General features: G+C 50.1%; 1 protein-coding gene across 1 annotated transcript in view; it reads right to left on the bottom strand.

The window, feature by feature from the left end:
• NCKIPSD (NCK interacting protein with SH3 domain) overlaps window positions 1-12,019 on the bottom strand; it is an 81,736-nt gene that overhangs the window by 9,684 nt on the left and 60,033 nt on the right. The window contains exon 8 of the mRNA XM_038772952.1: window positions 7,249-7,387. Coding sequence (XP_038628880.1) covers window positions 7,249-7,387 — 139 coding nt within the window. The remainder of the gene's footprint in view (window positions 1-7,248; window positions 7,388-12,019) is intronic.

Raw genomic sequence — 12,019 nt, forward strand, 5'->3', positions numbered from 1 at the left:
GAGAGCCAACTGTCTGGCCTAGCAGACCAAGTGGTAGCTGAGTTTGGTACCCCAAATCCCTGAAACCACCTGGCTATCAGAGTCACCTGCAGTTTTAGATGAGCCCGAAAGATGCCGGGGATCATCAGGAATGGGCTAGAAACCAAGAGGCACTGATTTGCCATTACATAAAATCACGGGACAGCTGTGTCTGGAATACTAAACCGGGTAGGTCTGATTGCTGTATCAAGCACCCTAGGCTGGGGTCAGGCTTCCCCCATCATATCACCCCTGTTTCTTCTTCCTGCTTTCACTATCTGTAAAAAGATTTTGTCTTATCTCCCTCATTAAATTGAAAGCTCCTTGAGGGCAGAAATTTTGTACCCTGCTACTGCTGTACTCTCCTTAGCACTTAATACAGTTCCTAGAATTCAGCAGGCACTCAATAAATACCAACAATTGATTGATTGGTCCAGGGCCCAAGCAAAGTTGACAACCTCTTTCCCAGGAAATCATACCCCCTAGAAGAGACCTCTGCCTTGGCCAGGACAGTCTGGGGAGGGGGTAGTAGGAGGTGGGGGGAGAGGAAAGAAGCAACGGCTTTCTGCCAACCCAGGAGATCTGCCCTTGGTTTGGAAGGGAGAAGAGGTACGTTAAATGGGGCAGTGAGAAATAAAAAGGCTAGGCTACCAAATCACTTAAAGGATTAACCTGCCTCTTGCACTTGTGTATTTATACCCATCCTCAGCACTTCAATCAATTAGTGGTACTTACGGAACATTTACTGTGTGCCATGTACTGTACTAAATGCTCAGGAGAGTACAACAGCGTAGGTAGAGAGAAACCAGCCCCAAGGAGCTCAAAATTTTAGTGGGGGATAGGCAACTGTCCATAAGGACACGTACCTAAGTTGTACAGACTCAAGTAAAGCAGGATGGAGGGAAAATAGGGCGGGGAGATGAGAGATTCGTCAGGGAAGGCTCCCTAGAGCAGATGTGATTTTAGTAGGACTGTGAAGATGGGGAGGGAGTTCCAGGCAGGAGGGAAGCCATGAGCAAGGACTTGACAGCAAGAGATGAGAGTGAAGCACGATGATTAGAGGAACAAAGTGTGCTGGGCTGGGTTGTAGTGGGAGAGGAGTGAGGATAGGGTTGGGGGAGAGAACTGACTGGCATGCCTTAGGGCCAATGGTGAGTACTTTCTGCCTGATGCGGAGAAGAGTGGGCAACCATTGGATTTTGAAAAGTGGGGTGACCTGTGCAGAATGATATTTTATACCTGTATATTCAATAGAGAAGCAGCGTGGCATAGTGGAACGAGCATGGGTTTGGGAGTCAGAGCTTGTGGGTTCTAATCCCGCTTCCGCCACTTGTCCGCTGTGTGACCTTGGGCAAGTCACTTAACTTCTCGGGGCCTCAGTTACCTCATCTCTAAAATGGGACTTAAAAGTGTGAGCCCCACGTGGGACAACCTGATTACCCTGTATGTACCCCAATGCTTAGAACAGTGCTTGGCACATAGTAAGCGCTTAAATACCATAATTAATAATAATAATAATAATGATGGCATTTATTAAGCGCTTATTATGTGCCAAGCACTGTTCCAAGTGCTGGGGAGGCTACAAAGTGATCAGGTTGTCCCACGGAGGGCTCACAGTCAATCCCCATTTTCCAGATGAGGTAACTGAGGCACAGAGAAGTTAAGTGACTTGCCCAAAGTCACATAGGGGACAATTGGTGGAGCCAGCATTTGAACCCATGACTACTGACTCCAAAGCCCATGCTCTTTGCTCTATGCTCTTAATAGTCCTATATGCCTCTCCCATTAGAGTGTAAACTCCCTATGGGCAGGGAACATATAATTGTATTTGTGAAACACTTACTACGTGCAGAGCACTGTGCCTTTACGCGCTGGGGGTAAATACAAGATTATCAGGTCAGACATGGTCCCTGTAGCACATGGGGCTCCCAGTCTAAGGAAGAGGAAGAACAGGTCGTGTATTTCCGTTGTACTTGCCGAGCACTTAGAATAGCGTGCTGCCCTCAGAAGGTCCTCCAGAAATACCACTACTACTACTACTACTTGGAGTGTTGCACTGCCATGAAAAATGCCACAAGCTGATGGTACTTGCCCAGACCCTTAAAAAACTGCTGCCTGAATGGCCAAGCACAGAGAAGACCTGGGAGAGGCCAGCCGGCGTACCGCCTGATGCCCTCGGGCTCCTCAGACGACAGAGGCCATTCCGAGGGCTCGGAGGATGAGGTGGAGAAGGATCTGAGGAGCTGATGCCAGGTCGGGGTCAGGGGGCAAGGGAAGGTAGCACTGAGTGGCTCGCTCAGAACAGATTTCTGCACTTGGTTTCTGAGAAATCACATAAACAGTCTCTTCCATTCATTCAATCGTATTTATTGAGCGCTTACTGTGTGCAGAGCACTGTACTAAGCGCTTGGGAAGTACAAGTTGGCAACATATAGTTTATCTTAGTGATAAAGCCAGCTGTGAGCTAATTCTGAAGGTGGAAGGAAATGCTATTTTCCACCAGGCTTTTCCGTGAGCTACCGCCAAGAGCCGAGAGGCCATGTTCTAACCTTTCGGATGTGGGGCTTGAGGAAAGCTGGAGCAGATACTGACTGACTGGGTGGCTCCAACCCCTCTCCCTAACCCCAGAGGCCTATCCTTCAATCGACCCCCACCCCCTTCTTGACACACATTACTGCAGGCATAGCGGGTAAAGGGCACTGCATTTGTCCCACCCTGCCCCCCTCATCCACCCACACCCCCATCAGGGCAGTTCGCCAGTCTCTGAATGAACAAGACCAGCTCTCTCTGTTTGGCACAGTGCTCAGCTCCCACTGGGGGAAAGGGCTGGAAGCAGGAAATCCGATCTCCTCTCTATTTAATCCATCCATAAGGGAAAGAGGATGGTTGATTGCGATTCTGGGCCACTGCCAGAAGGTGTGGCCAGGGAATAGCGTTTTAGCACTATCTCTTTTCACCACTTCTCTTGGGACTTGAAGGACTGCCATACCATGAAGTAGTCTAGCCGGTCTATGGCGGCCAGAGGCACACATCGGAAGTTGGGAAATGGTGTGTGTATGCAAGTGGGCTGCGGGCAGGCACAGGTCCTCATGGTAGCCAGCATCCCCACCCCCTTCTCGGTTGGGAGGTGGCTGAAAGGGGAGAGCTGGGAGGGGAGGGAAACATGCCTCGTGGGCATGCATTTCCACAGCTCTACAGCTGAATGGCTGAGGAAGACAGCCTAGAAATGAAGCCAAAGAGCGAGGGTGCCAAGCAGGCAAAAAATACATGGGCACGACTCTAGGTTTTGGTGGTAATAATAATAATAATTATGATATTTGTTAAGTGCTTATTATGTGCCAAGCACTGTTCTAAGCACTGGGGTAGATACAAAGTAATCAGGCTGTCCCATGTGGGGCTCACAGCCTTAATCCCCATTTTACAGATGGAGTAACTGAGGCACAGAGAAGTGACTTGCCAAAGGTCACAGATTAGACAGGTGGTGGAGTGGGATTAGCACCCACATCCTCTGACTCCGAAGCCCGTGTTCTTGCCACTAGGCTAGTGACTGGACGCAAGCGCAGCTTCTCCACTCTGTGCCCGGGCCCGACTTGGGGTGCTTGGCTGACCTCTTCCAGGCAGCCTCACTGGCCTAAACCCATGGGTCTCAGTTGATCCAATCTCATCAGAAAGATGCAGGGCAAAGCAAACCCAAAGACTGACCGTGAAGACCTGGTCCTGAGATCTGGATGGAGGCAAGCTGTGGTGGGGTCAGAAGCTCATACCTTTTTTTTATCGCATCTGTTAAGCCATAAAATGCACCAGGCAGTACTAAGTGCTGGGGTAGATACAAGATCATCAGGGTGGACAAAGTCCATGTCCCACATGGGGCTCACAGTCTTAATCGCCATTTTACAAATGAGGTAACTGAGGCCCGGAGGAGTGAAGCAACTTCCCCAAGGCCAATCAATCGTATTTATTGAGTGCTTACTATGTGCAGAGCACTGTACTAAGCGCTTGGGAAGTACAAATTGGCAACATATAGAGACAGTCCCTACCCAACAGTGGGCTCACAGTCTAAAAGGCCACACAGCAGACGAGTGGTGGAGCCAGGATTAGAACCCAGATCCTCCCAACTCCCAGGCCGGTGCTCTCTCCAATGGCCATGCTGCTTTTCCTGTTGCCTAGATAAATTCTGCAAGGAGAAACCTCTCCACTTTGCAGCCCTTGGGTGGCTCTATTATTATTATTATTATGGTATTTAAGCGCTTACTATGTGCTAAGCACTGTTATAAGCACTGGGGTAGATACAAGGTAATCAGTTTGTCCCACATGGGGCTCACAGCCTTAAACCTCATTTTACAGATGAGGTAACTGAGGCATAGAAAAGTTAAGTGGCTTGTGCAAGATCACACAGCAGACAAATAGAGCAGCCGGGATTAGAGCTCACGTCCTCTGACTCCCAAGCCCCTGCTCTTTCCAATAAACCACGCTGCTCTAGGCAAGCAGGGATTGGGAGGGGAGGCTGGAGAGGTGAGAGCTGAGCTGGATAGCTGTTCCTCCTCTGCAAGGCCTCAAAGACTTAGGGAAAGGGGAATTTCTTGCCTTGGGCCTGCAGATGTCTGCCCTTTAATATCCCCTGGGGTTCTCACTAAGCCATGCAATCAGAAGCCCATCTCCTCCTCCCATCCCCAGCAAATCCCCACACTTAAGAGACCTGGATAGAATCTCCCGTCAAGAAAGACGGATGGGCCTCAGTCCTGAGAACCCACATGGAGGAATTGGTTGCTATCAGAGACTGGAAAGAGCATGGGATGGGGAGTCAGGAGATAAGGGTTCCAATTCCGGCTCCACCGCTTGACTGCTGTGTGATCCTGAGCAAATCCTCGAGGGGATCTAGTAGACAACTCATCTATCTCCGTGATATCTATTAAGTACCTATTACGTGCCCTATGCTGTGCTAAGCACTGTCAGACACAGTTCCTGCCCCACAGAGGGCTTGTAATCTAAGTGGGAGGGAGAACAACTGCAGCCCAGAGAAGTTAAGTGACCTGCTCAGTGTCACAAAGCAGTCAGGAGAAGGAGATGCAGGGTAGGGAGGGGTAATCTGGGGACTCGCCTGGGGTGGACCACCTTAGCTCTGATCCTCTCTACCCCTAAGTTTACCAACTTGCCTCCAAGTGACCCCCAATATATCCTGGCCCTGCACACCCAACTCCCCCACCCCTATCCTTTCAAAGCACAGACCTCAGAGTTGCAGTAGAAACCAAGGTTAATTTTGATCTGGCAGCTGAAATGAGGTCAGGCACTTTATAAACAGCACTCCACTAAAAGCACTCAGCGGGCAGGCAGGGACATGTTTATTGCATTTGAGAAACGTGGCTGTGATTTCTCAAAATGGCTCCTCCACCCTTCCCAGCCAGCATCTTTGCTACTGAGCCTGGGGAGAAGGCGTTTCCAATGAGCTCAGTCTCTCGGGCTTCCTGAACAAACACAACCTCAGCACCATCCCGCACTGAGGACAAAAACTGAGTACGGTAAATCCAAATGACTTCAAGGGGAAGATCTGATTAGGAACATGAAGGCTAAACAGACTGGGGGAAGGTAATGAAATCTGGGGATGGGAGAGCAGCCGGGGGAAGATGAGGACAGTCCGGAAGGAAGGAAGATCTTGGGAACAGGATCTTAGTTTGAGCAGCATCAGGCCTGCACAGGATTTGGGTGGGAGACCAACATCACCTAGTGACAATAGAAAGTACAGTGAATGGGGCAACACCACTGAGCCAACCATTCAGCCTGCTGCTGGACCAATTCGTGGATAAGCGGCGGCCCACGAGGTTTATGGAAAGTAGCATGGCATAGTGGATAGAGCAAGGCCTTGGGAGTCAGAGGTCATAGGTTCTAATCCTGGCTCCGCCACTTGTCTGCTGTGTGAACCTGGGTAGGTCACTTCACTTCTCTGTGCCTCTGTGCCTTATCTGTAAAACGGGGGGGGGATTGAGACTATGAGCCCCATGTGGGACAGTGACTGTGTCCAACCTGATTTGCTTGCATCCACTCCAGGGCTTAGTACAGTGCCTGGCACATTGTAAGTGCTTAACAAATACTATTATTACTAATAATGATTAATAATAATAATTTTTAAAAAGTGAGGGTTCATGGTGGATGGTCCATCCCTAACCCCGAGGAGGGATGTCCAGGAGGACAGCTGTCCCACAGTTCCTTCCAGAATCCTTGTGGCCACTGTTGGAGATAGAATCCTGGGCTAGAGGGCCATGCAGCTGACCCAGCTACGGCCCTGGACATGGGTTTGCCCTCTAATAGTTATTTTTCTGGGAGACACCTGTGACTCTCAAGCTCCTGATCACTTGTTTCTACCAAAAAAAAAATCCTTTCACACTCAGGGTCAGTCTCACCTAGGATACTGGTCTTACAGCAGACCTGGGAATCATCTTCACTTTCTGTTTCCAAACTTGGAATGGATGCCTGGGAACTCTAGGGCAACTAACTGAGCTTCTCTCCAGAGGCACTTGTGAATCTGTGCCTGGAAATGCCAGCCTTAAGCGGATCTGGGATCCTCCTGATGCTCGCTCAGGTGACTTCACTGTTCCTCACTAATGCTTGGATGTCTGCAGATGGTAGGGATGGCAGCTGCTGCTCTTGGGAGGTGGTAGGTAGGGAAGCAGCGTGGCTCAGTGGAAAAAGCACGGGCTTGGGAGTCAGAGGATGTGGGTTCTAATCCCGGCTCCGCCACTTGTCTGATGTGTGACCTTGGGCAAGCCACTTCACTTCACTGTGCCTCAGTTACCTCATCTGTAAAATCGGGATTAGGCCTGTGAGCCCCACGTGGGACAACCTGATTACCTTGGATCTACCCCAGTGCTTAGAACAGTGCTTGGCACATAGTAAGTGCTTAACAAATACCATAGTTATTATTATTATTATTATTATATGCCTGCTGCCCCAGCAGGAAAGGCTCACAGAGAGAGGATTCACTGAGCCTCACTTTGGAGACCCAGAGATTTTTTACCCAAAGCTAGGAACGATAATGAAGCTTGCTTCTCTGCCTGGATGGGGAGGAGGGAGGGGAGCCCTCTGTGCTGAGCACAGAAGAGAAAACAGGGCTGAGCATATCAGGGCTTTGGAATACCCCTCTCCTCTCAACCACACCCTTTTAACCCAGCCACAAGCTCCCCTTGTTCTGCTCCATTCTGGGGGCTCAAGGCCAGCTGTCTGACCATCCCGCCCTACCTTGGGTGTGCGTCTGCATGTCCCGAGCCAGTTCCATGGGTAGCACTGAGTTCACCAGGGTGGAAATGATAGCAGCATCCAAGTTGCACATGGCTCCAAAGCACTTCAGGAGCAGCAGCCTCAAGGATACGCGGTGCTCCTGGGGACACAAAGAGGACTCCTCTTTTCCAGCTGGAACAATCACAATAAATCACCAGCAGCTGAGTTATCCCACCCAACTGATTGTATTTATTGAGCATATTCTGTGTGCAGAGCCCAGTACTGAGTGCTTGGGAGAGTACCAGAGTTAGAGGTAATGATCCCTGCCTACAAAGAGCTTACATTCCAGCAGGAAAGGCAGACACAAAATAGTTTTCAGAGAAAAAGGAGAAAAGAAACATGGCTATGCAGGTAAGAGCTTAAATAGCAGGGCATGTAAGAGAAGTGCTAAGGTGCTGGTTGAGGGTGGGTAAATATGACCTAGGGAGAAGAAAATTGATCAGGGAAGGCCTCCTGGAGGAAATGTGATTTCAGAAGTGCCTAGAGGATGGGGAGAGCAGTGGTCTGCTGGATGGGAAGGGGGAGGAAGTTCCAGGGAGAAGCGAGGACGTGAGCAAGGGGTCAGAAGCAGGAGAGACTAGAATGAAATACAGTGAGTAGGTTAACTTAAGGGGAACAAAGAGTGAGAGCTGAGCAAGTACCTTAAAGCCAGTGGTCAGGGGTTTCTGCTTGATGTGCAGATGGATGGGCCACCATTGAAGATGTGCACAGACAGACATTTTAGTAAAATGATCAGGGCACCAGAGTGAAGTACGATCTGAAAAATGGAGAGACTGGAGGTAGGGAGACCAGCACAGAGGCAGATGTGACAGTCAAGCCAGGATATGACAGGTGCCTGAACCAGCACAGTGGCTGTTTGGATGGAGGGGAAAGGGTGGATCTGGGAAATGTTATGGAGGAAAAAACCCACAGGACTGAGCAACAGACTTAACGTAACTGTTGAAATTGAGGGAGGAGTCAAAGATAATGCCATTTGCGGGCTTCAGAGACAGGGAGGGGGTGGGGGCGGCTGTGGCTGCCTGTGATGGGAGAATTACATGGAGGAGAGGATTTGGGAAGGAAGATGAGTTCGGTGCTAGACTACTGAGCTTAAGGTGCCATCGGGACACCTGTGTGGCGATGTTCTGAAGGTAAGAGGAAATACGAGGTTGCAGAGGAGGTGAGAGGTTGGGATAGGTGAGGTACATTTGGGAGTCGATCACAGAGAGGTGGAAGTTGAAGTAAATGGGAGCAGGTGAACGCCCCATAAGAAGAGACGGAGACTCAGAAAAGAGCCTTGAGAGACACCCATGGAACGGCCAGAGAGGCAAGAAAAGAACCAGGGGAGAAATGTGTCAGTAAAACCAATCGTAGATAGCGTTTCCAAGAGAAGAAGGTGGTCCACAGGGTCAAAGGTAGCCAAAAGTTTGCAGAGGATCGGGGTAGAATCTGTTAGATTTGGTGAGCAGGTCATAGGTGACCTTGGAGACTGCAAGCTCAGTGGAGGGCAGGGAGTGGAAACTGGACTGTAGAGAGTCAGGAAGGGATTTGGAAGAGAAAGGAGATGGGGCAATGACTGGAATCTGCAATGGGATCCAGAAAATTTTTTTGAGAGTAGGGGAGATGAGAGCATGTTTAAAGGCCAAGGGGAAGGAACCATCAGGGAGTGAGCCACAGTATTTTAAGGAGGTGAGAGGAGAGGGGTCAGAGGCACAGGTAGAGGGGGGTATACTGTGAAAGCAGATGGAAGATCTCCTCCTAAGAGACAGCTAGCTGGGAAAGATGACAGAGTGGAAGTTGGGGTGGGAGGGAGACTTTGGGGAGCTCACTCCTGAATGGTTTCAATTTTTTTTAGGTATTTGTTAAGTCCTTACTATGTGCCAGGCATTATATTAAGCACTATGGAAGATACAAGCTAAACAGGATGGGTACAGTCCATGTCCCAGTTTTAGAATTCATCAGCACAAACAAAAAGAAGTGGGATTTCATTGAAAGTAGAAGTGAGAGCTGAAGGTAGTCATAATGACTATATTGATCTATAGGACACACATAGTAAACACTTAAATACCACAATTCTTATTATTAGTAGTATTTGGAGGCTGGTAGCCAGTTGCCCCATTGCCTCAGTCATAGGAAAGGGGCTTAGGGCACACTGTGAGGCATTTAGGTCAGGGGTGTTTAGACTTTTGGGGTTTACTTTTTGCCAGTCTCATCTCCAGTGGTAGTATTTATGGTATTCGTTCAGCACTTACTATGTGGCAGGCACTGTACTAAGTGCTGGAGTGGATATAAGATAATAGGGTTGGACATAAATAGGCAGTGATATCTACTTGGGTTGCTGTGTCCCAGCTCTATCCTGAAAATCCTGTTCTTTACCTGGGTTAGATGATGTGCTTCTTACCATTCACTTCCCCTTTCTCGCTGTGGTTTTCTCCCAGTGATCTTGCTGCTGTTCTCTGTCTCCCATCAGTGAGTGTCTGCATCTCCTAGGCTGAAGTCTCCCTGTATGTCTGCCCCTTTGTATGTCTTAATCCTCCTCGACCTCTCAGCTGCCTTCGACACTGTGGACCACCCCCTTCTCCTCAACACGCTATCCAACCTTGGCTTCACTGACTCCGTCCTCTCCTGGTTCTCCTCTTATCTCTCCGGTCGTTCATTCTCAGTCTCTTTTGCAGGCTCCTCCTCCCCTTCCCATCCCCTTACTGTGGGGGTTCCTCAAGGTTCAGTTCTTGGTCCCCTTCTGTTCTCGATCTGCACTCACTCCCTTGGTGACCTCATCCGCTCCCACGGCTTCAACTATCATCTCTACGCTGATGACACCCAAATCTACATCTCTGCCCCTGCTCTCTCCCCCTCCCTGCAGGCTCGCACCTCCTCCTGCCTTCAGGACATCTCCATCTGGATGTCTGCCCACCACCTAAAACTCAACATGTCCAAGACTGAACTCCTTGTCTTCCCTCCCAAACCCTGCCCTCTCCCTAACTTTCCCATCACTGTTGATGGCACTACCATCCTTCCCGTCTCACAAGCCCGCAACCTTGGCGTCATCCCCGACTCTGCTCTCTCGTTCACCCCTCACATCCAAGCCATCACCAAAACCTGCCAGTCTCAGCTCCGCAACATTGCCAAGATCCGCCCTCTCCTCTCCATCCAAACCGCTACCCTGCTCGTTCAAGCTCTCATCCTATCCCGTCTGGACTACTGTATCAGCCTCCTCTCCGATCTCCCATCCTCTTGTCGCTCCCCACTTCAATCCATACTTCACGCCGCTGCCCGGATTGTCTTCGTCCAGAAATGCTCTGGGCATGTTACTCCCCTCCTCAAAAATCTCCAGTGGCTACCAATCAATCTGCGCATCAGGCAGAAACTCCTCACCCTGGGCTTCAAGGCTCTCCATCACATCGCCCCCTCCTACCTCACCTCCCTTCTCTCCTTCTCCAGCCCAGCCCGCACCCTCCGCTCCTCTGTCGCTAATCTCCTCACCGTGCCTCGTTCTCGCCTGTCCCACCATCGACCCCCGGCCCACATCCTCCCCCTGGCCTGGAATGCTCTCCTTATGCAGATCTGCCAAGCTAGCTCTCTTCCCCCCTTCAAGGCCCTACTGAGAGCTCACCTCCTCCAGGAGGCCTTCCCAGACTGAGCCCCCTCCTTCCTCTCCCCCTCCTCCCCACCTCCTTCCCTTCCCCACAGCACCTGTATATATGTTTGTTCGTATTTATTACTCTATTTATTCTACTTGTACATATCTATTCTATTTTATTTTGTTAATATGTTTTGTTCTCTGTTTCCCCCTTCTAGACTGTGAGCCCACTGTTGGGTAGGGACCTTCTCTATATGTTGCCAATTTATACTTCCCAAGTGCTTAGTACAGTGCTCTGCACACAGTAAGCGCTCAATATGATTGATTGATTGATTGATGTTTGTAGATGAGGGACGCATCCAAGTTTAGGCACAAAGTGTTTTGGGTGTACATTTGTGGGTCCATGGGGGAGGAGAAGGAGGGGATTAGACACCCCATGCCTTAGAAACTAGGATCAGGCTACAGAGGATCCAGCTCCCCTTTTCCATGGGACACAGCATTTTGGGAGAAGGGGAGACTCCTCACTCAACAGGGACTGGCACCTGGCTATCTATGGGAGCTGGGACTTCAAGCCAAAGGAGGCAACATGGTGTGGGGTGGGGCCGACACCCTGGGGAAGCAGCATGGCCTACTGGATAGAGCACGGGCTTGGGAGTCAGAGGATCTGAGTTTTAATCCCAGCTCTGCCACCTGACTGTGTGACCTGGGGCAAGTCACTTAACTTCTCTGTACCTCCTTTACCTCATCTGTAAAGTAGGGATAAGACTGTGAACCCCATGTGGGACAGGAACTGTGTCCAACCTGATTAGCTTGGATCTACCCCAGAGCTTAGAACAGTACCTGGGATACAGTACATAAGTGCTTAACAAATGCCATAAAAAAACCAAAAACCATAAACAGGAAAAAAACAAAACAAAACCCTGTACTGCCCGGGGCCCTCAGCTCGGCAACTTGTGTGGCAGGGTTGGGGAGAGGGCTGGCTTTGAGGCTTCAGGGAGGCAGGCAGGAGAAATAAAGCTGCTGCTTTTCAGTTCAGCCACTGGCACAGTGCCACCGACTTTCCCAAAAGTCCACAACATTAACCCAGGCTGGGGGAGGGGGCAGTTTCCATAGCATCTGCTGGAGCAGCAAAGTTAGTTTTACCACCCCAGAGCCAGTGGACGGTGGGCTGAG

This window comes from Tachyglossus aculeatus, chromosome X1 (assembly GCF_015852505.1).
Source record: "Tachyglossus aculeatus isolate mTacAcu1 chromosome X1, mTacAcu1.pri, whole genome shotgun sequence".
Lineage (NCBI taxonomy): Eukaryota > Metazoa > Chordata > Mammalia > Monotremata > Tachyglossidae > Tachyglossus > Tachyglossus aculeatus.